Genomic DNA, 24018 nt, shown 5'->3' with positions numbered 1-24018 from the left:
CCCTCATTTGTCTCGTGCGTAGAAAAACAGGTAACGTTATCTAAATTGTGTTCGTGTTACACACACGCACATTGCCCAAGTTAAAGCATGAACAACAAACCTAACAAATATTATCAATAATCTCTCTCGCGTAAGATGTCAAATATCTGCATGCATGCACATAAATACACAACGTTACATTCAACCGAACCGACAACTTCACATCAAACTGAACTATCGATATCATCCCGAGAAGTTAATAAACATTCTCCCACCATTATTGTCATCGGGAGGATTACAACGAGACTCCCGTGTGTCATTGCAGTTTTCAAAAACGTGATTTTATAAAATGCAAAAACAAACATACCAATCAATAAAGTATGAGAGTGGGTCAGCTGTAGTCACGTGACGAGCACATTTGGTGATTTACGCAGCACACTGAAAACATCGAGACAAGCGACTCGCGTCTTTCATCTCGACTTCTTCAGCGGACCTTGTAGTTTTTAAAAGTCAAAATACTGGAGGAGCTGGAGACGTGTTTTCTGCACACATTGTCCATATAAATATTCCCGTTGGTTCGGGTTAAGGTTAACAGTTTTAAGGTTTACCCTCCCTCTCGACCACCGGAGGAATACATTGAAAGTAAGTGGGGATAACATAAAGCAAATTCTTTTTAAATCGAGCACATGTGTTGTTCAATTTTTCTATTTTATTACCTTACAAAGTAGTAAATGTTTAATGTTACAAACTTTGACATGTTTGCTGCTTGACATTCATAAGCATGTGTTTATATTGCGAATCTAATAGTATTTTTTTAAACAACAACACATTGTAGTATTACTACGAGCCTAAAATTCCTTAACAATCGTTTTGTTTAAGTAAATAGAAATGTGCCGTTTGCATATGCATGTGTTAGAGAAAGGGGGAGAGAGGGAGGGGGTGGATGCATGTTTGCTTAAACAGGAACCACATGACCATCTCGCTCGTAATGTGTTTTTCTAATGGCAGTCAGCCATCTCATCTTCGCTCAGCTAACGTTACCTTGCAAATGAAAGATTACTCGTTCCGCGCAGTGTTTTCTTAAACTCTCCGTGAGATCTGACGGATATCGCAACGCAAGCAGCAGCGATGCCAGGTAACGTTACGATGTTTTGAATGCGTTTCTGCCTCGTGTGTTTGTGTATGCACGCCTCGACCGGACTTGACTGCGTGCGTCTCTGTCATCTAATCTGTCCAAAACGCGGCGAAGACGGCAACAAAAATGGCCGTGCAAACGGGGTCTTGCGGATTTAAAGAAAGTGTTTAACGTCACTTGTGTTTGTTTAGCGGGCGTTAGGTTCCCTTCTCTCGTGAAGTTGAGTTGTGGATGATCCGATAACTCGGATGTCACGTCACGGGTGTTTGAGGCCCACTTGAACTGATCACGACCATCAAATGCAAAGGTTGTCATTGCATTTCTCAATGCACGGAGGTGAACTCGCGTTGTTTAGACGTTTGCTTGTCCCTTTAAGTTTCTCGGCTCTGTGTAATACTGCAAAAGTAGATTTACACAATTGGTTTAAAGTGGTTATGTTCGGACATGTCTCCTCGCGGTGCATTGCAGGACAGTGTGTTTAGTTTCGTACATTAAACGAAGGCTTTTATGTGCATTGGCAGTGCTCTGTAGGTTTTGTCTGAAATACACACAAAGAGAGGCAACTGTGTGTCTGCTTTTATTTTGTTTATTTTTGTGTTGTTGTTTTAGTTCTGTTTGTTTAAACGCATGCATGCAGTGACGTAGTCAAACGGGTTTATGTCGTTGCATAAGCTCTGTGTGTTCCTGCAGTCTGACATGCTGCACATAAGCGCATATGTCTTACCACCACTACTATATTGTTATCAACTTCTTAACGTCTAAGACTTGTTTTATGATGTTTATGACATTTATCTGTTTTTGTTTGGTTGTGTGAATATAGAGTAGACTTTATATAGACTAGTTATTTATTGCATTAATGTATTAAGTCGGTCCTGGTAGATGTTTTCGACACTAGTTGTTATTTTGTAGACCCTAATATATAGTATATTGCTTTACAGTGGGGCCATGAAATGATTTTATAGTAGGACATTGTAGTTTTGTGGACTATGATCCGACTCGAGTACGTTTTGAAATGCTTTGATAAGTCGGCCATGCTTGTCCCATATTTTAAAATGAGGGCAAGTACGAATATTACACTTAACCTTAGTTTGGAGTGTGTAACAGTAGTTGTCGGGACTATGCTAGGGATTAGTTTGTTGATCTTATCATTTTCAAGACTTTGTGGTGATGGATGTTTTTGTGTATTGTCTATAAAAATGTGTATGCATATTTGCAATAAATATATATTTATATTGAAATCGTTGATCATAAAATTAAATCGTGGTTCATAATCTTTACCAAACTTCTAACTTTAATCTTGTGTCTTCCGAGTCAAACTTTTGCACAAACATTTTTATCCGTGGATCTGTTAGACAAAACATGCTCCACACTATTTAGTCAAATGCATAAATACCCTGTAGCCTGACTACGTGTAGGTCATGCGCTGTGGCTGCTCGATTACGACACAAATCATAATCACAATTATTTTGGCCAATATTGAGGTCACGATTACTTATTAACCTTTGAAACAACATAGGAAATAAAAAACTGTGCTTTTGAACTTTTTGAATTTTACTAAAAAAAATAAATGTAAAGAAATAGCACTGCTGAACCATTGTAAAGGAAAGGTGTGCGCTGTGGATTTATACTACAAGGGTGGATCCTTGCAAAATGGTATGCGGCACAATAATCGTTTATCTCAATTATATTGTTTTTCTAACTGATGATGGCTAAAATTTACAATTACGATAAATTTTCGATAATTGCACAACCCTATCATGAACCAAAACAGGTTCTTGTTACACATATTAAGATATACTGGGTTATATTTCAGGAACGGATTGCAACATTAATTTATATAGCCTTGCCAATTGAAACACTAGGCATAACACCAGTCGTCAATGTGTGAGTTTGAATCCCTTTCCCCTCCCCCTAGTCGTCTCCTTGCCTTTTCACATGTCATCACAGATGAGCACTTATGTGTAGGGATGCTCCGATCCACCTTTTTTGCTTCCGATACCGATTCCGATACCTGAGATTCAGTATCGGCCGATACCGAGTACCGATCCGATACTAAGGTAAAATTTTTAAAGTGCACAATTACTTAATAAACTATGTGCATTGCTGTGCAAGACATCAGGCTCGACTTAACATAAATTTCCTGACCCCGTAAAACAAAATAACAAACTAATGATTCACAAATTTAGTAAATAGTTTATTAAACCAGCACCGGTGCAAAACAAATGAAAAATAAAACAAAAGTGTTCACTATCTTTGGACAAAAGACATTCAAAATTAAAGTGCAAATTAAGCAGCTGAATATAACAACAGCTTCACTAGCTTGATAAACGGGTATAAATAAATGGAAACAAAATCTCTTAATAATTTTTAAGAAAGTGCAAAATAATTAAAAAATCAATTCGCAAAAAAAAAGCTGCTGAAATTGAGCAAAAAAGTAATAGCTTTACTGCTTTAGATATTCAAAGTAACATGAATCAGATCTTTTTAATGCTTTAGTCACTAAAGCAAAGTCCACTTAACTAAACTAAAGTTTAGTGAAAATAAAATTTAACATCCAACACAGAAACAGATGAATAAAACACTAGCTTCCCTAGCTGAGTAAAACTGCACATGTTTGTTGCATTTAACGTGGCATTTTGTGGCACAAAATTCTCATCCAACCAGTGTGCGGTTAAACTTAAAAGCGACACGTCGCAGCTCCAGATATCTGTTGTAAAACTCACCGCATTGACATCTTTAATTTTTTCGGATATGTGTTTGCTTTTTGACTTTTCGGTACAGTTCAAGGTAGAGTTAAATATTTACGCTTCGGCGTGTCGTACTGCGGCTCCAGGTGGTTTATAAGGAGTCTGAAGCCATTATTCGCAACGACGGACAGCGGTTGCCCATCCATAACAATGAAAGCGGTGGAACTTATTGGCGTAGCTGTTGTAAAATAACTCCAAATGACAGATATTTTGGCTCGCTCCATGCTGTTCGCTGCTATATGTTCACGTGCACTACGTACAGAGCACGTTGCTAGCGTATGATGTCGCACGTTGCTAGCGTATGATGTCACACGTTGCTAGCGTATGATGTCGCACGTTGCGCAATGCGCAGCCGCCCACGAGAGAGTTTAAGCGCCGGTGTCTCCATGAACTTTTACATCGTCTAGCACAAATTTTATGTCAGATCGGGTATCGGTGACAAATTGCACCGATACCCGATCTAGAATTTTATTACGTATCGACGCCGATACCCGATACGAATATCGGATCGGAGCATCCCTACTTATGTGCAGGGGTTAAATTGGGCCGGGGCCATCTGGGACGGAGCCCCGGCACATAGCCTGACCGTCTCGCTCTGCTCCCAGTTTGTGTGAGGCTCATCTGGTGTAATTTACCTTTTTTGTCAGTGCATACACGGATCTATATGCAACGTAGTAACCCAACCTGCAGTCATAAAAAACCGTATCGCTTCGAAGAGTAAAGCTCTTGATGTGTAAGCTCTGAAGGGAAAAACACAATTCTCTGTTTGAAAAAAGGAGCCAAAAAAAACAACGTAATTTTCTCTTTATTTGGACTAAGGGACATTTTGTACGGTGTCCACAAGGAAAGGGCACAGGCCTACAGAAATATATTTTTCTTACATGGAGTTTTGTGAGTTGCTGGCATACAGAATGAGTTTGATCAGATCATTTGATTTTATGGCTCTTGCAATTTATATTTTTCAGTTTGTCAATTAACAAGATTATAAGCTTCGTAAACACACCCCTCAAAATCCCCCAGAGCCCCGGCACATAACAATCTCGATTTAACCCCTGCTTATAGTACAAATAAACAAACAGATTATCTGTGTATGACCGTGTGCACAAAAATGAATATGTGTATATCCTTTTTTCTTAGAGCCAACAGAAATGAATGGACCTGACCTAGGGAAGATGCCGGTGGGTGGGGCTCCAGGAACCGAGGGAAAGGACTCTGTAGCCAATGGGCACACAGAAAACGAATCCAACCCTTTTGCAGAATATATGTGGATGGAGAATGAAGAGGAGTACAACCGACAGGTACAGCCCATTTAATTTGTAAAATTACCAGCCGCCACACCGTCTACCAAACACACTGAAAGTCAGCAGTTGATCAAGTTGGGTTTCATACCTTTGACAAAGGTGTGTGTTAGTTATTTTATGGCTTAGGATTGTAAACAAGTCTTTTTTTTCTCGGGCAAAACCTAATTAACACTTTCACACACCGCACCCACGTTTCAACACTTTTCTACCAAAGAATTGTTGTCTGATTTGACTTTGGCTGCAATCACAGTTGAAACATTTTTGTGGCATACGGTTAATACACAACAGTTACGAATGTACTGTATAGTTCAGTATGGCACCTTCTTAATCTAGACACATGTGTTTAAAAAATTTTCTGGAAGTGAACTCTATTGCTTTTCCTGCAGGTGGAGGAGGAATTGCTTGAACAAGAGTTTTTGGAGCGCTGTTTCCAGGAGATGTTGGATGAGGAAGATCAAGATTGGTTTATTCCTGAAAGGGACCTTCCCTCTGTGGGACAAATACAACAACAGCTCAATGGACTTTCTGTCAGCAACGGCAATGCAGAGGAAATCTTAGTAAGCTTTAAATCGAAATGCAATGAAATTAAATTGGATCTTACGGCTTTGAGTTTTCCCCATAAATTATTCCCCTTGAGTTCAACCAACATCTTAAAGTCCACTTATATACTCATTTTTATTCTGCTGAACTCTTAATAGAAGTTTTGTGATGTTACATGTTCAATAGCTCACACTGATTTTTCTTTGTTTCAGGGGAAGAGTATCTTGAACCCGGAGGCCAAGGAGTTTGTGCCAGGGGTGAAATACTGAGGATCACTATTCTCATCTGCATCATTCTTCACCCTCGCAACCGCATACATTTGACCATATACTCAGAGACTGTTGTGGCCATATTTAGTGGTCACATAAATGCACTCTTTACACACTGTTGAAGGGGCGGGAGTACAAATGTGGATAATGTATCGGGTGGGAGGGCAGTGACGGGTGATTGTCTATAAGCTTTATATTTCTGTTGTGTACAAACCAAGGGTATTAAGTTGAAACACTGCCTCTAGGAGGTGCTATCACAAGCTGGTATCATTGCAAAGCTGTTTATTTTCCTCTACCCTTACTGAAAGGGTTGTTTTTGTCAGCTTGTTTCTCAGTGTGTGCCTGATCAGGTCTTTGCGTTCCTTCCCATTTTGTTTAGTATTTTTTATTGGTCTTTTTTTAGAGGGAGATTTGATATCTTATGTTCACATTTCTTGGTCTCAAGAGGTGTGGCCATAATTGATTGAAGTGGCTGTGGGCGGGCCTCTCTTGTGTGGGATACTGAGGAAAGGGGAATTCACATGAATTCAATTTGTTTTATTTTGAATTGAAATCGTTACATGCAGGACTGAATTTCATTTAAAAATGGAGGGGGGGAAAGGCAAATAAAGATTTAGTTCATACTCATTTTTGTTTTGACTCCACAAATTGATTCAGATCTTAAAGTGGCAGGTGTCCCAAAAATGAAACGTCTGTCATTTTTACCTTTGTGCCTTTCTTTCTTCTGCAGAACCCCAAATATATATTTTTAAAGCACGTTGGTAACCGAAGAATGGCAGTAACCAATCGCTTTTATTGAATAGACACAAAACCAATGCAAGTCAAAGGGAACCGCTGTGGTTCGGTGACCGACATTCTTCAAAATATAATCTTTTGTGTTTTGCAAAGGAAGGAAAGTCCTACAGATTTAAAATGACCAGAGGGTAAGTAAATGACAGAATGTTTATTTTTGGGTGAATTATCCTTACAAATGCCCTTAGATGTGCGTACATTTTATAGTAAATGAAAATATAATATAAATAAAGCCTCTTTAGTAACCAGTCAGTTATTATCTCTGCCATTTTTCCTTTATCTTAAATTGAATTTGAAAAGAAATGATTGACAGCTATAATGGATTGAAATGAGTTGCTTGTTGGTAGCAAACCTAACAGCAATGAGCTTTTAAAGCTATATTGCAGAAACTCTATGACCCGAGTCCTATATTAGGATTTGACAAGCTCAGTGGGTTCTATACTGAAATCACTTGTTACCAAAGAAGTTTGACAGGATTCTAAGTTGGGATGTTTCTCTAATATAGCCCCAGGGGTATGCATGAAGATGCAGAAATGTCGAAAAACAGGACACTTCTACACATGTTTTTAGTTGCACTTATGTCTGCTCCCGCTAGTGAGAAGAATAAGGACACACAGTACGTGGTTGATGCTTGAATCCAATCGAATTTGTTTTATGCATTGGCACGGATCTTTTTTTGCATACTCTCATGTTCACACTGTTTTGTTATTTCGGAGCCTGTGGCATTATAAGACAGACCGAGGTTATGCACACTAGGCACCTCAAGAGGTTGCTCACCTATGTTCTCTGTACAGTAGGTTAAATAAACAGTACATTTTCCAGAGATCTAGGATACGTTTTTATTTTTTAATTACACCATACATGAAAAAGAGGTTGATTAAAAGATTCACTCCTAAGCACTTGATCTTTTCAACTCTCTTAAAAAGGTGCTTGATGATGCCATAAAAGAAAAATGTTTGCCTATAGATCCATAACTTAGTAGTTTATACTTGTTTGCTGTTCCTGTCCTAATGCAGTTCTGACGCATCCTGTTATTCTGGGCCTCTAGTACATTGGCATCCCACTGATCTCATGATAATCACAGATTATTGGCTCTCATCAGTTATGTTAATTACTTTAAAAGTTCTCTGTGTATTGTAGAAGGGCCAGCTCGCCTAAAAAATCTGAAAGAAAAATATAAATCAATTATTATTATTCAAACTTTCCTGGACTTGCTGGCTTTTTTGTCGAATTTTAAATGGATCAGGAAATTATACGTGATAATAAATACAGTCCTGCTGTCGATACTTGTTGTAGTTATAAAGACGGGTCTATTGCAGGTGTTTTAAGGTCACATGCAGGATGTGGGCAAGTGATGGGTTTGGACTGACTGAGACAACTGCCTTTATACTTTCACACTTCCCTGTTCAATGTAATGCAATTTTTCAATGAGTCAATTCCAGTCTAATGTACAGAAACAACAATCAAACAATTGCAGGTGTAAACTAAAATCTAAACTAAATCATGTCCACACAGAAACTTCAAAATCTTTTCAGATTTTATTTAGTCATGCAAATGCTTTAACAAAAATCTAAACAAAGTTAAACCATGATCACCAAATTAGCTGAAATAACAAAAAAATATTTTGAAAAATAACATCGAATGCTTTGTTTGATGTATTTTTTAATTTATTTTAATAAGGACAACATTATTAAAAAGATACAGCATGTCCTTTTTGAAACAGCACTCCCAAGAGGAATGTTTGAAAACACCTGTGCCCATCACTAAAAATCATAGCTCTCACTTGGGTGTTTTATTAAAACAAGAATTTAGTGTCACCTCTGACCTCAGGCCTTTTTCATCCGGTCACTGATTTGGAAAGGTATGGCTAAAAAACACATTGACATTGGTGGAGTAGTCTAGCTGGAGGGTGGCGCCAGCGTTCTGCGCCCCCAGTTTGGCTCCTCCCAGAGCAGAAGACTGGCGTAAAATTAGTAGGCTGTACTTACACAAGTGGCTGTACCCATTAGACTGAGCCTGTGAGATGACCTGAGTGAAACCTGCAGCACAGAAGACCACATTTACACCACAATCTATGCTTCATCAAAGTGGTTTTAACAAGTTGGTCTTTAATGGCCCTGATGATCGAGTAATATTACGTGGCTAAGGAAGTTGGATGTCAAAACAATACTAAATTGGTCTTCTACAAGCAAGACCTTGTGTAGGAAGCGTGTCTTTTATTTTAACGCGTGTGAGATTAAAGACTTAAGAATTATGTTACGTACCAGACATCATGAGCTCCCAGCTGCGCCACACAGAACCGACACACAGGATAGGCAATCCAAGCTCACCTGAGAGCATATCCTGGATAAACAAGAAGCAATAGGAAGAAATTATTATGATATGGGAATAAAATAAGAATTGGAAATGTGTATGCTTGTTTTTTTACCTGATGCACTTTAGGTAAAACAGCAACAATGTGCTGCGCAAGGGCTTTTCCAGCCTCGGTAAACATGTGTTTGCACAACGCATCCCCAGCATTAGCACCTGATGCACACATAAACACTAAAACAGTGAAGAACGTGAAGTGTAATGCGCACACACACAATCTCACAGCGTTCTACATACCTTCAGCTAGTTTCTTACAGAACCCGGCAAAGTGCGACTTCTGAAAGTTTCTGTAAAAATGAGGTAGCATCCCCATAAGATCAGACACCTATGAATGAACACACTGAAAATTTAACTCCACTAACACAAATAAAACATTAAGATAAAATAATAAATGAATCAAATGAACTGAGAAAGTGCATTGTAACCTGGAAGTATTCTTCCATGGCCTTCTTAACAAAGGTGACATCATGAGGGGGTGTGACAAGGTTATCTTTGGCATCAAAAACAGTTTTAACCGCAAGGTGAGAAATCCAGTATGCTAGAGAAAAGAATGCCTTGTTTACACCTCATCTTTAAAATGTTTGAAATGTCTTTAAAAATATTTTATAAATGAACATTTAAAAATGTATTAACTACATCAGTGTGTTGCTTTTTGTTGCTTACAAACAAACTTCTGCTTACAAAAAGACTGAGTCTTTTGGAATGTAGTATATAATATACAATACGGGCTTTTCTTTCAAAGCTGTATTGAGCAATATTATAAACTCTTTTTGATGCAATATTATGTGTGCAGAATATTATGCGGGTACTCAAAAGAATACATTTTGGAACACAATAATTCTGAATTTTTATGCTATTTAGGAGAGATGGTATGCAAATTGTGACACCATTAGTGCTCACAGAGCCAAAGATTCATATGATAAATGTCTAAGATGAGATAAGATTAAAATGCTGTGTGTTGCAACAGCCCCATAACTCGTTACAGTTCGACTTGATGTGGCACCGTGAGAGCGAATCGAAAAACCATAAAAAGTATGCTTTCGAATAGCTCTCGCTGTACTTTGATGTCATCAAGTCGAACAAGCCTATTAGGTTTCTGTCATATGTTACCTGAACCCTCATCTCCCATCATGTGACCCCAGCCACCACAGCCAACATGTGTGCCATCAGGATTCACCAGTTTACAGTTGGAACCAGTGCCTGAGATGACCACTATACCACCTACAGAGTGAAAAAGAGAAATCGCTTATCACATCCATTGGCTTCTTCCATTGCATTTGTTGACAAACAATACAGTACCATGATCACTGGCAGTTGCCACGGCACCAATGGCATCAGTGGTAATAAAAAAACTTTGACTCAGGTTGGGATGTCTTTCCTTCATATCATCGATAAGCTTCTGTATAGCAGCCTTCTGCTCTCCGCCACTCAAAGACATTCCCTGTGAACACAAACACACAATGTCGACGTACTTACAGCCCAATGTAGGTGAAATGTAATGTGCATGAACGCATCAACTTACCAATGAACAAAGTGGAGCGTTTGGGTCCAGCCCAGCCTTGATTTTAGCTCTCTGGACCATATCGTTGATACCATTGATGCAGTTATCGACACCAACCAACTACAAACAGGAACGCACAGGAGACAAACTAACACAACAGAAGACTCCAAGCTATATGACTTCAGTCAATACTGAGGTTTTGGGTTAGTTAAGGATGCTGACTCTCACCCAGTGATTGGTGCATGGTCCATCTGTTTCAGCAAGGATGTGTCCATCAGCAGAAAGCAGAACTGCTTTAGAGTGCGTCCCACCACTATCGATAATGTCGAGAAAAAACAAATAGTGTCACAATTCCTTTCTCTGGAGATGCAAAATTCTCAATGAAAGTGAATGGAGGTTGCACTTCCCGAAAACATCGGCTGAAAGAACACCGATCGCGTGCTATCTGAATAAGGTTTGTTTAAAACGACTCGGACGAAAATGTTTTCAAAACTGATCGAGTTTGTTGAAATAATAGTGACTTTTGTTAGAAACTCACCCCTCCACACCGCCGTACACAGCGCTCATCTCTTCCGCCGTTTCCTCTTCGGTCACATGACTCATCCTAGCCGTCAGCTGGTTAGTCTTTCGTCGTCATAAAATTTGGACTTTGACAGACATCAACAATCTTTTTTTTATTACCTGAAATCAACATAAAATCCCGATCCACACCCGTTTTTATCCTTGAGTTATTTATGAAAAGATAAGATATTCTTTCTTGTTTATGCTTTTATTCAGTTCATGCGTATTTCCGGCCATGGTTGTGTTGAATACGCTTTAAACAGTATAAATATAGATAAATATATCTTTTAAATAGAAAATATAATTTAAACACATTTTAATTTGGAAAAGTGCTAAGATTTCGGTTATAAACACTCTTGCCAATAGATGGCAGTATTGCAAAACAAATAGGCCTACCGTCAAGTTCATATAAAGTACAATCACTTACGTTTTTGTAATAAACTATTCAACAGAAAAAAATATATATACAATTCAACCAAACTTTCTGACTCCACAGAACACACAACTACAAAAATATACTTAAAATATACATTTTCAATACTGAGATTTAAATTAACTATATATACAATAGTAGAACTACACTAGATACTAGAACTAGTATTGAAAGTCAATGTGAAGGTCAGGTTGACATTAAACGGACGCGCTTAAGTCAAGCAGTGATTGTGTTAACTTCCTTGCCTCCCACTGAATTTGTGATTCACCCTTTTGCAGACCCACAAACTGTCTCACTTACTGGTGGAGATGAAATAATTTTACATCAATAGTTGATGACATGCACAACAAGTCAAGATTTTCTTCTCTTGTCTTCTTCAAGTCTGATATGACAGCCATCACTTGTGATGAGAGGGCGAGACAAGGGTTCCACAAATGGTATCATACTATAATTAGATCACATTCATGTTAATATTCACATTCGCAATTGTGTTTTTATTTAGTTATAGCCATAATTATACTATATCAAACATGTATGTTGATTATGAGTTCACTTTCCGACCACACTCAATAACCATATAGTTCAGCAGCAACAGACCGCAGAACTAGAACTAGTTATAAGTCTCCAGGAAGCTATAGCTGGTTTTAAATAAATACATTACAACGTAGACACAAAGTTGGGGTCATGGGAAATATCTTGAAATTCAGACTGATGGTCGTTTTTATTCAGACACCAAAATAGACATTTGAGCTGTGTTTGCATGTGACTGTCACTCAAGGTTCCATATCAGTCTAAATATGAAAATACACTGTCACCCAAAGACTCAAAGTGAAGTAAACCATTGGAACACGTTACCTTAAGCCAATCCTCCTATAAGCTTGCATAACTCAATATATAAAAAGGGTCAAAACAGACATTGTGTATTTAGTTTTTGTTTCTATGCACCATTAAGAGTTAAAAACCTGGTGGATCTGCAATGTGCACATGTGTCTGAACAAAATAGGCAGTCCTACGAAGGACAGATCAAATCCAAGACCAAACACTACATCCCCCTCCAAAAATAAAAAGACGAATGTGAGTCAAAATGTCTCACTAGATCGCGAACCTTGTTATTGTAGTTTGAATAAACACTCAAATACGCATAATGTCATAAATGCATAACATCAACCAACTAAACTAAAACCCTTTCCATATGTTAAAATTCTTTCACAGACTATAATATAAATGCATAAGTACATAAGTAAGAGGCAGTGTGCTGTATGTCGAGCGTCATGCATTGAGGGAGTAGGTGGGAGGAAAGAGAAACACGCTGTGAGTGAGCGCGCCTCCTCTAACGCGAGCAGAGACAGATCGCACGCCGTTGTGTTTCAAGCTTCAGGACCATCGGTATGCAAACACGCTCCTGTTTAATCTCGCGTTTCCACTAAACCGCGTTTGACGCGCAGGCCGATCTTAATGAATTCCCGTCGACACGCGCTTGAAGCAAAAGTTTGGCAAGCGGAAGTTCGTGCGGTAGGAAATCTGAAAAAAATCTTGAAAATAACACATTTGTCGTTTGTGTCGTTCTGGAGCGGGGCAGCGTTTTAAGACATGGACACGCACGTCAAGGAGGGACAACTGTACGTCCAGCATCTGAAGTTTGGGAAGGTAAGACTTGAGTAAGTTGTTTGGTTTAAAATGATGCGCGCTGCACGCGCACCCTGGCATCAGTGAAATGCAACGAGGTGACAAAAACTAAATAAAAAGAAGGCATGCAAATCATTTTTTATTACGATTAATCTTTTTAAAATAAAAGAATTCGACGCAAACACCCCCGATAAGCTCTGCGCTGTGAGGGGCGACTCTCCTGTCACATGAATAGCATCAGCTAGATTCAGTCAGCACACACACATCATTCGATTTTAACCTTTTCGGGCAACTACGTGTCTAAAGCTTGAATATTCACCGGTTTCGTCTTCGTTTATTCATGCACATAGTCAGCTGTGTCTCTACAAATATTTTCCACTCTCATAACTGTCCACGTGCGGTGGAAAATGCTACATCACAGATACTTGAACACAAGTGCGTCTATTTGTTTTCTGTGTGATTTAATAAGCAAGGCATTTATTTTCATCATTCTCCTGATATGAGTCACATGTCTTCTTTCAGCCGTTTGTGGGATTAAAATAGCGTGTTTCTCTTTTAACTGTGGAGCTAGAGTTTGTCATTAATTCGTTATTCACTTCCTCAGTTTGTCTGTGAAACGTCTTTGTGCTGTGGAAGTAGGCAAAATAGGAGGGCAGCTTCATTTCTTCAGCCCCGGGCAACTGCAGAAATCCAAATCGGACAATTTGGAGTTCAGAAGCCTTCTGTTAGTCATTCAGATCCAACGACATAAAGGATTTTTCTACAATAAAATGGAGTGCAACACAAAAGCACCTTGTCGGCTAGAAAACGTATGGTCCAGTATTATCAAAATAATCTTGCTGTACAGTGTACACATATACAAAGAAAGCAGAAGGTATAGGAGTGGGTACAGTCGACATAACGTACAAAAAAAGAAACGAGTACATCTGTGCGTGCAGTATTTTTAGCAAGCATGGAGCTTAAGTCATTAGTTACAATCCCTGGCATCATAAAATCAGCCTTTGGCTGCACTTTGTGTTTTATTCGGTGGCCTTCAGAGGACCTGAACCTCACTGATGTGGCTTATTTGTGTGGAAAAAAAAGAATTGAGAGGAGAGAAACTGATTTGTCGTCAAATAATAGATACATTTTAAATAGATCAAGTTTATGTGTCTATTCTATTCCTCCGTCCGGGACACTTGGAATGTTTGGCGTGAGTTGCATGGATTTAGCTTATAAAGCTTTTGCATCCTTTTAAAGGTTGAGAAGAGGTGGTCAGAATTATCCACTCCCATTGTAAACAGAAAAAGCAACAATAAAATGGTCTGTGTTTCGGTCTTAAAGAACAAAGCCATAGGGGGTTTGATCGACACGAGGGCGGGTAAATAATAACACTGGCGTTAAAGGTGACAAGAACGGCACAGGTTCACTCTTTCTGGAATTCGGTGTTAGTTGAGTTTATTCATTAGATGTGACTTTTGAAGTGTCCAAAATGTGACAGCCGGTGAAAATTTTGATTTTGTGTGATTAAGATAAAACCATCCTACATACTGTACAGTATGATTTTGGTGATGATTTGGCCAAGTTCATGAAATGTGACAAACTCGATCCCTGCCAAGTTCAGTTTCCGTTTGTATAGGTGAGTGGAGTGATCCAGCCTGGCCCACAATGGCCTTTGCTCCTACATTTACTACACCTGAACCTTAGCTGTGACTAATGGATGTATTGTGTTCAGCAAACATCTGTAGACACACCTCTCAAGTGTAACTAAAGTATTTCAAATGAAACTGACATGAACACACTCATAAAATGCATAGAAATGTCACACTTTGACAAATAAGTGATCCTCTCCTAGCGCTATGTTCTGTTTAGCATTTGTGTCTTGCCATAATTGTAAAACTAAAGGTGCTTCAGAATCATACTTACTTTAAATATACTGTATGCACCAAGTTTGAGTTTTTACTTTCTTTTTTATGTTTTTACTTTTTTAATTTTTAATTTTTACTTAATTAATATTGCATATAGGAATTTATAGTCTGTTTAATATTTGACCTGTGTTTCTCTCTCCTTTATCTTAAATGTGGGATTCTCAGTGATAAACACTGTACGTGTGTGTTAGTACGTGTGCATATTGTTTGTGTGGAGTGTTTTGTATGTGGGTGTGTCTGTGTTTTCACCTTCTTTGTTTTTACTTGTATCACTTTAAATGTTTTGCTAATAGTCGATGTGTTTCATGTACAGCTGCTTTGTAACAATGAAAATTGTTGTATAAATAAAGTTAACTTGACTTGACTTTCTAACGCTTCTTTGAATTGACAAATTATAGTTTGAACCAGACTATTCTGATTTTATACAGTCACTAGAAGTTATTTTCTCTTCCTTAAACACTATATGTTTTGTAATGCATGCATATGTAAGTCAACAGAGGGACGAACTGTTCTTTCTCTGTGGCCCCCGGCGCTATTAAGGAGACGAGCAACATTCAATATATATAGATATACATACTCACTGTATTTAAAAGTTTAGTGAGATCAATATTCTGCTGGGTTTAAGAGCAGTGTTATTAAATGCTCACACTTTGTGCAGAAAATGTCAGAACTTGACACCAGACATATGTACTAGGGTGGGTTTTGTTGAATCTTCCAGACAAATATGTGTATAAATAAATAAAACCATAAAATGGGCTGAAGGGTTCATTGGCAGTTTGACGTAGGTGTTTGGGATTTTTTTATGAAAAGGTTGAACAGTTTAAAATGTATAAATTATTTAAATCTTACTGTGACACTAGCTATACATTAATAGCTCCATCCCTCTGGAATAAGCTTGTGATGGGACTACTTAAAATATACCATAATTAGGAGTCCTACATTGACTTGAACAATGAACAACTATGATAACTTTAATTAAAGATGTACCATTTTAAGTTGACATGCAACATCAGATACATTTGATTGACACGCATTGTTTTTTGAAGCTAACGTTTCCTTGTCAGAAATGATTTGATAAGAGAAACCTCTCAGACCAAGCAATTATGATGACAGATAAAAAATGACATATCTGATCTATCACAGTATAATGAATATAATATATATACTATTTAAATATACACTTTAATACCAGGAGAGAGACAAGTCCAAGTGTAATCTCGTAATAATTCATAAATTGGATGATCAGATTGCATTGTACTCGCATTGTGAGAGCAGAATGTAAAGAAAAAGCCAAACCACCACAGATAAAACTCAAATGGTTCTTGCCACGGAACTTCCTGTATGTAAAGTTATAAATAGCAATTGTTAAAATATTTTACCGATGGATAAAAATAGCGTATGGTGGAAAATTTACAACCAAGACCGCCAAAGTAACAGATAATATTTTTTTTGTGGTGCAGACTCTTCCTACATGTCATGGTGTGTGTGATGTTCACACACAAAAGAAGATTGTTAAACAATGTGGGGTTTATAAATTATGACACAATTTACAATTTTAGATTGAACTACCTCTATAATGTCACCAATGTATTGTAATTCAACATACTGCTTTGGCTTTTCTTCTGTATATGCATTGTACCGGCCATGGGCCTGTGTGGACCACATAGATGAATACAAGCTATTGAACATCTGTACACAATAGTAGATCAGTTTGGATGGATGAAGCATGTTAATCAGCAAATCATCCCCAAGTGCCTTTTTTAAGGAAGGAAATCATTTTTCTTGTTGCGCTGCAGAGTGAGGAACTGAATCTCACTCCCACTGTCTCACCCACGTAAACATCTTTTGTTTGGTCCAGAATCTCGTCTTTGTTGTACATCTGGAGGAAGGGGCTTGATAGTTATTTTTACTGACACCGCCATTATCGTGTTCCTCTTGTTGTCATCATTTACTCACCCTCTTGTCATTTCTAACCTGTATGACCTTCTTTCTTCTGCAGAACCCAAAAGAGGATATTTTGAAGAAAGTTGGTAACCGAACAGCACTGGCCCCCATTCACTTCTATCGTATGGACTCAAAACCAATGCAAGTAAATGGGGGCCAGTTAACAACATTCTTCAGATAATCTTCTTTTGTGTTCTGCAGAAGAAAGAAAGTCATAGAGGTTTGAAATGACAAGAGGATGAGTAAATGATGACAGAAGTTTCATTTTTGGGTAAACGATCAATTTAGTTGCACACGAATATTAATGTTAAAACATATTCACAATCATTTATTTTCAGACTACAAGAAACAAATGTAAGATATCAATATAATGTTAAAGTGATAGTTCACTCGAAAATGTAATTTCAAATCTTTATGACGTTTCCAATATTTATCTGCATCATTTCATTATACAGTATAAACCGTGTATATATACACGTGTGTAATATATGTTTATATATATGTGTTTAGAGTAATGCGGACTTAAAACTCTTTCTGGTCATACAGTAAGTCCTCTATCTCTCTCTCTTTAGAAATGGAAGAAGAACTGGTTTGTGTTGTACCCAGCAAGTCAAAACGGCATTGCACGGCTTGAGTTTTATGATTGTTCGGGTAGTGCTACCGATAAACCTTGCACTAAGAAAATGGACAAGAAGATCATTCGTCTCTCAGAATGCATCAGCATTCTGCCTGCTGTCACCGAAACCTGCCCTAAAGAAAACATGGCCGCTTTCTGCGTTGAGACCAATGACAAGACGTATGTCTTCGCAGCAAACAAATACGTTACCAATGAGTGGGTGGAGAAGATGTGTGAGATTGCTTTTCAGGTAAGACATGGAAACTTAAAATGATTGCATTAATGAAGCAAAGATGCATATCGCTGATGTCCTTCTGAAATCCTGTTACTCAATATTTTGCAATTTTTAGATTTAGCCACAAATCAATCTTATTAGTCAGCCTTTATATTTGTCACTGTGTTTTGAAATATCTAATAACCGCAGAGTAATAAAAAGTGCTTATCAACTTTGACAACACAGTATTTAATTTCTCCATTATCTTTAGTTTCTCCATTTGCTGAAAGAGCAAATTTGGACATCCGATGTTTTGGAAGGACAGTGACAATATTATTTATTAGTTTTATTTTTCTTAGAAATACTGTATGTATCATAGAATGCTGTGTTGTACTATATTTAATATTTGTGGATTTTATTAACAAAAAGTTATAATCATAACTGTATAACATAAAAAACTATAGTTTTTTATTTTAGTTATGAGAATTTGAAGTAAAAATGTGCTTAATTGTCAAGAAAATATTGAAAAAATATCTTTACAGTTTCTTCATAAAATACAGCCTTTCAAACCCCTTTAGCATCTTTCATCGTAACAATGATGAAAATGACAATATTTCAAGTTTTACATAAACCTACGTGTCAAGGATTTGATGTTCCTTCGATGTAACGAATAAACTCACAAGTGTTAAAGCATTTAAGGAAATAAAACTTTAGTATTTATAAAACATGGCAGACACACAGGTATTAGGATTTTTAAAAGATGCTTTACAGCAGGTGCTCTCTATACTAAGACATTTCTGTTTGTATCTCACCTTCTCTCTCTCTCGCCTAAGGGAGGGAGTTTTTCTCTTGGTAGTTCGGACTCAAACGGACAGAAAGAGCTTCAGATGGCAGAGAATCTCATCTATTACTCCAGAGAAGAAGGTAAGAAGGGACACGTCGCAAAGTGTACAGCATTTACTCATCCTTAAGGTCTTTTCAAACAACTGGTTAAATTTTTGTTTAAAGGATGTAAGGCCAGCTGCTTTTCCATTACATTTTTCCTTCAATCTCATGCCATTGCGATTTTCCTTGTTTCATAAATATGAGTCACTTATATTTTCCTTCTTAATCATGCAATCTCCCTTAGTCCTTTAATAAACGTATCGCCAGTAATTTTGTTTGACAAGGCAAATACGACAACACAATGCACCAGCTCATGTGCAACACCAAACAGCTGTGCTGGTGTTTTCCATATTAGGTAATGAGTCCTGAAAGTTTAGGCTGTGCGATGTCACTTCCACTGTCAGTTTATATATGTTGTTCAGAACGTTCGCTTGCTTGATACGTTCGCATGCTGTCCATGTGTCTGACTGAAAAGTCTATTGACATCATCCTGTTAGATGCAAATGGACTGGATGCAAATTCCTTATGTTACCCATTTAACTTGTAAATACTTGATTTGTTAAGGGAAAGATGTTTCAAGATAGATAGTTGTTTGTTTCCATTCGTTTTCAAATGAACAGTCACACAAAGAGGCTAACAAGTGAAATGGAGGACAGAAAGTAGAGCAGTATCTCAGGCATTTCCTTTAACCCCTCTTTCATGGCTGACACTTACTTCATCCAGTGCAATGAGAGACAAACATTCAAGGCGCAACAGTGTATTGATCCTGATATGCATTCTCGGGTGTTTCTTAAGAAACAGTTTCTGATCACTTCTGTTTTTAGTAAGGGCAATGCTGACTTCCTTAGAGGTTGGGAGGTGACATTTACAAAAGCTTTGGCATCTGATTCAAATATCTACAGCATATACATTTTCTTGCATGAAAGCACAGCGGCGGGTAACAGAACAAAGTATAACATTTTTGGGTCATTGTCGGGATTTGGGTCGAAAGCCAATGCAGAGATAGACCGGATTCGATTCTGGGGGCACGGCAGCCTTTAGTGAGACTCTTTGAAAGGAAAGTAGTCGAATCGCTCATCACTGTCGGTAGTCTCTGATAAGCAGGGAATACTGTAGCTTCAAATGAGAAACATCCTGGTTGTTCTTTTACTGCATATTGTAAGTTGTCCTTATGTGATATGAAAAAGGCCAGTGTTGGCTAATTTCCTGAGATTTACAGAACTTCCAGTTTTACTTTACTTTTGAGTTAGTTGTGCCTAACTGGGAAATTTTCATATGTTTACAATATATATTTTTCAAACGGCTATTTCAGTCACTGATAAGCTTGCTGTTATGCAAACTTGCAGCATTTCAACTTGAATGTGTCCTATATTTTGCAGTTAATGAATTTTGGGTGAGCGTCCAGCGAACGGAAGCATCAGAACGCTGCGGTCTCTCTGGTAACTACTGGCTTAGAGCGAATCTAGACAATCTTATCCTGAAGGAGCCCCAGACTAAAAAGGATTTACTGGTATGGCCCTACAAGCTTCTCCGTCGCTATGGAAGAGATCGGGTGAGTTCATTTTATTTCTTAAATCTGTTTAATCTCCACTGTAGGTGAATGAGTGATACATCGTCAATGTTGGTTGTTTAATGTCTTCGGCCGTGACTTTGTATGTAGCTCACGCACACATTAACATGCAGACTGTTTGTGCCTAAAATAATCTAATGGCTGTTTGCATTAACCAATCATTGTAGCAGACAGCTGGCCACATATTACACATGACATGTAAGGCAGGAACTTAGACCACTTGTTTCCAACTCTGCTTCCTGTCGTTACCATAGAAACCGACTTCTGACAGGAAGTTGGCCTTCCTCTCTCCCTTACGGGTGGGTGGAAGGCAGGACTAATGCGCCGAATGACATTTGAGTTAGGGTTATGATGGTTTGTAAAGGTTGTTTAAGTGTGCTTGGTTTATTTTTTTTGACCCAACGCTGGGCTATTTTGGGGTTACAAACTCTCTCTCTCTGCCTCTCTACACTCGACTTGAGTGTGATGCATTTGGCAAAAAATAGAGGGGAAACGCAAATGAAACAAAATAAGATGAATTTGTCTGATATAATTATTTATTCAATTTCACTAGATATCACAATCATATCTTTATTGGGAATTCACCTGTGGTGAAAATCTGAGATTGTAACAGCCCTAGTGTTAAGTAATAAGACTATTAAATTAAATCAGGGATAATTTAAGGAAACAGTAAAATATTATTATTAATGTGTTCCACAGGTTATGTTCTCTTTTGAGGCCGGACGACGCTGTGAATCTGGTCCAGGAAACTTTACCTTTGAGACAAAGCAGGGGAATGACCTATTCCACATCATTGAGAATGCCATTCGGGAGCAGAAAGCCCAAGCGGAAGAAAGACACCAAAGCTGTCCATCATTAGACTCTGACTGCCCAACTCTCCAGCAGATTCGTGCTGCCATCGCAGATGCAACCAGTCGTGAACCAGACGGAGATTCAGGCGGAAGCAAGCCTGGATCTGCAGACGGCATCTTCAGTAGAAGGGATAATGATGGGAAAAACTTAAAGGGACGGAGCCTTCCAGAGCCACCACCTCCAGTTGAGCCACTGCCGCGATCTCCCATGCCTCGTGGGACCAAAAGTGGACAGCTGCTAGGCGACCAGGGGAGCCTATACTCCGAGCCTGCTGACTCCGTTCGTGCGCCACCTAGTATAGGAGACTCTCTGTATTCTGATCCAGTGGATAGCATCAAAACTGTCATGCCCACTGCCTGCCTACGCCTCAGGCCACCTGGAGATGAGGGGGGTGGCCGGCACCCACAGCCTTCCTACACGGACATCTACGATCATATCAGTCTGGATTTGGTGCAGAGAACCACAGCGTTGGGAATTGACAGCCGAAGCAGGCATCCTGCAGATGGAGGCCCTAAAGAACACATCTACGATGAACCAGAGGGACGGGCAGGACCTGCACAGCTTAGTTCCACGATATACGATGAAGCACGGTTGGAAACACACGCTTGGAGAACTAGAGAAGCGGAGGAGCCTCAAGGCCACGAGGTACCTTACATTCCCAATACGGATGATACCAACCTTCCTTTTGGAAAGTCTCAGCAACCGTTGCCTGTGCCCAGATCAAAAGGCCCCAAACCTGTAACGGCACCAAAGCCGGGCAAAACAGCACTGGCTAAAAAAGACCCTACTTTAGTGACTCAAAATAAGAGCAATGCAAACCTGAATAATAATAATAGCAGCAACAGCAACGACAGAAGGGAAGGCGGAGCTGTTAGAAGAGGTGGTGGTGCGGAAAGGGCTTGTCCCAAAGCGGAGCTGTACAGTAAAGTATCTAGACACAGGCCCCCAGCGAATGCTTGGCATCCAGCAATGCAAACTCCAGACATTATCTACGACAACCTGGGTGACATTTGACCGCGGCTTCTTTTTATTAATGTCAATGTTTTTTTTAAGGGAACACTCAATGACGGCTTCAATTGGAAAATGTGAGTGACAATGGTGTACCTGAACATTACATGGGTCATTCAGTCATTAAGTGTAGCTAATACCACTATGAGAAACAACAATGAACTTTGCCATTATGGTAGGCTGTGGAACTACAGACGTTGCCCTCTGAAATGGCTTGAACTGGAATATGCCACAATTTTGCACTTCTCGCACAAATTTTGTATATCGGAGTCTGTGACTTGCGTAAGAAACTGTCAAAGATTATGAAGCACTTGTCGTAAATCATAATCCCAACATGCAAGAGAGTTTAGTGTTAAAGTGTAAATGTTTTCTGACTGATCTGATTTGGTTGACATGTAAAGACAAAAAAGGTGAATTGTTTTGCATGGAGATTGTAGCAAAAGTTTTAGTTTGTTTGTGTGTGCGTGTGTGGGGGAGAGAGAGAGAGTCAGCAGCTGTGCTGTTGTTCAACAAGACGATAATAAAATATTATAGTAAAAGAGTCCCCATACTCCACAATTTTTCCTCTTGCAAAACTGTACGAGGAATTGCACTCCCAATGAAAATCTGGATTTGGTTTGTGTCTCTTGAGTCACTACGGGGCCATGAAATCACCCAGAATGCCCTGTCCTTCACCCTCTATGGCTTATTCATCTTGAGCTCTGTCATCTTGAACAGAGTTCGACAACTGAGGGATAATCCTGATGCACAGTGAATATTAACCAGCTGTGTGAAATAGGGGCCTTACATAAAGTGCGAGTTGAATGTTGGCTGAGTTGATGTGTGTCTGGCTGGCAATGTTTAAAGGTACAGACTGTTCCCTGTCCTGTTTCTTCTCACTGGCCCTCTCGCTCATTTCCTTTTGTCCTCTTACTTAGTCTCCCTCAGTCTTTTCTTCCATCTGATCTATTCATCACATTTGCTCTATAATGTCGGTGTGCTCTTAAAGAGATTTACCTCAAATTTCAAGTTCATTTATTCACCCTCATATCATTCAAAATCTTAATATGATTCATTCTTCTGAGGAACATAAAAGGAGATATTTAGACAAATGTCTCAGTGGTCCATGTTATTTGCTCACAAATGTTCTATAAAATATCTTCTGTGTTTTGCATACAGGTTTGAAAAGACGTGAGAGTTTATACTTGTTTCATCATACTGAACATGAATTTTGGTGGAAGCTTTAAACAGTGTGTGTTAAAGAGTTCACGTTATCGAAGTTTCACTTTTAACATCATGTGCCTTTAAAGGTGCACAGCGCTTCAGTTTGGATGGACTTTACATGCTAGTTCCTGTTTTCGAGAATGTTCCATTTGTTTTTGTTCTGCTGGCCACTCAACGCTTGGATAACCAAACGGAAAACAGAACTAAGCTGTAGTTCTCAAGTATGAGGCAAATGATGGGGAAGTGCACAAGTTCCTTGAAATTTCTTACTAACAAAGTTCAACCAAATGAATCTTAATATCTTAAACCGCCATTATTCCTGTACAGAATTAGTTTTGCCAATGAATTAAATATACAACATCTGACAACGATAATTGTTACTGTAAATAAATTCATAGTTATCACTGTAAAATGTCATTATCATCAGTGTCTTTCTGAAACCTGGATGTCCAAAGTCGCTGATTTTCAGGAAATGGGAAAAACTCTTACGTTTAAAAAAAAAAACGTAAAAAAATTTTACGTTTAAAATCATTAAATACTGTACTGTCAAAAAAGGACGTTTTAA

General features: G+C 38.6%; 3 protein-coding genes across 4 annotated transcripts; 2 read left to right on the top strand and 1 right to left on the bottom strand.

Moving 5' to 3' along the window:
* The first annotated feature begins 382 nt into the window (after nucleotides 1-382).
* On the top strand, nucleotides 383-6598 carry LOC306892077 (polyadenylate-binding protein-interacting protein 2B-like). 2 transcript variants are annotated; one of them, XM_079452846.1, is made up of 4 exons: nucleotides 383-621; nucleotides 4999-5159; nucleotides 5549-5719; nucleotides 5915-6598. In XM_079452846.1, the coding sequence occupies exons 2-4, from the start codon at nucleotides 5010-5012 to the stop codon at nucleotides 5969-5971; spliced, it is 378 nt and encodes a 125-aa protein (XP_079308972.1). In that variant the 5' UTR covers nucleotides 383-621; nucleotides 4999-5009; the 3' UTR covers nucleotides 5972-6598. The 2 variants fall into 2 exon arrangements, with proteins under 2 accessions (XP_079308972.1, XP_079308971.1); XM_079452845.1 differs by lacking the exon at nucleotides 383-621 and adding an exon at nucleotides 902-1114.
* Nucleotides 6599-8288: 1690 nt separating this feature from the next.
* On the bottom strand, nucleotides 8289-11250 carry nagk (N-acetylglucosamine kinase). Its single transcript, XM_079452754.1, has 10 exons — nucleotides 11173-11250; nucleotides 10863-10947; nucleotides 10656-10754; nucleotides 10433-10574; nucleotides 10244-10354; nucleotides 9559-9671; nucleotides 9371-9458; nucleotides 9192-9289; nucleotides 9028-9106; nucleotides 8289-8802 (listed from the first exon to the last, which is right to left on the bottom strand). Exons 1-10 carry the CDS (start codon nucleotides 11235-11237, stop codon nucleotides 8609-8611), a joined length of 1074 nt encoding a protein of 357 aa, XP_079308880.1. The 5' UTR covers nucleotides 11238-11250; the 3' UTR covers nucleotides 8289-8608.
* Nucleotides 11251-12872: 1622 nt separating this feature from the next.
* Nucleotides 12873-23869, top strand: dok1b (docking protein 1b). Its single transcript, XM_079452652.1, has 5 exons — nucleotides 12873-13275; nucleotides 17678-17971; nucleotides 18769-18859; nucleotides 20200-20372; nucleotides 21090-23869. Exons 1-5 carry the CDS (start codon nucleotides 13219-13221, stop codon nucleotides 22254-22256), a joined length of 1782 nt encoding a protein of 593 aa, XP_079308778.1. The 5' UTR covers nucleotides 12873-13218; the 3' UTR covers nucleotides 22257-23869.
* The last annotated feature ends 149 nt before the right edge of the window (nucleotides 23870-24018 follow it).

The sequence above is a fragment of the Barbatula barbatula genome (assembly GCF_947034865.1).
Source record: "Barbatula barbatula genome assembly, chromosome: 1".
Classification (NCBI taxonomy): Eukaryota; Metazoa; Chordata; class Actinopteri; order Cypriniformes; family Nemacheilidae; genus Barbatula; species Barbatula barbatula.
Note: the sequence above shows the minus strand (reverse complement) of the source record. Positions and strands in the feature narration are given on the sequence as shown.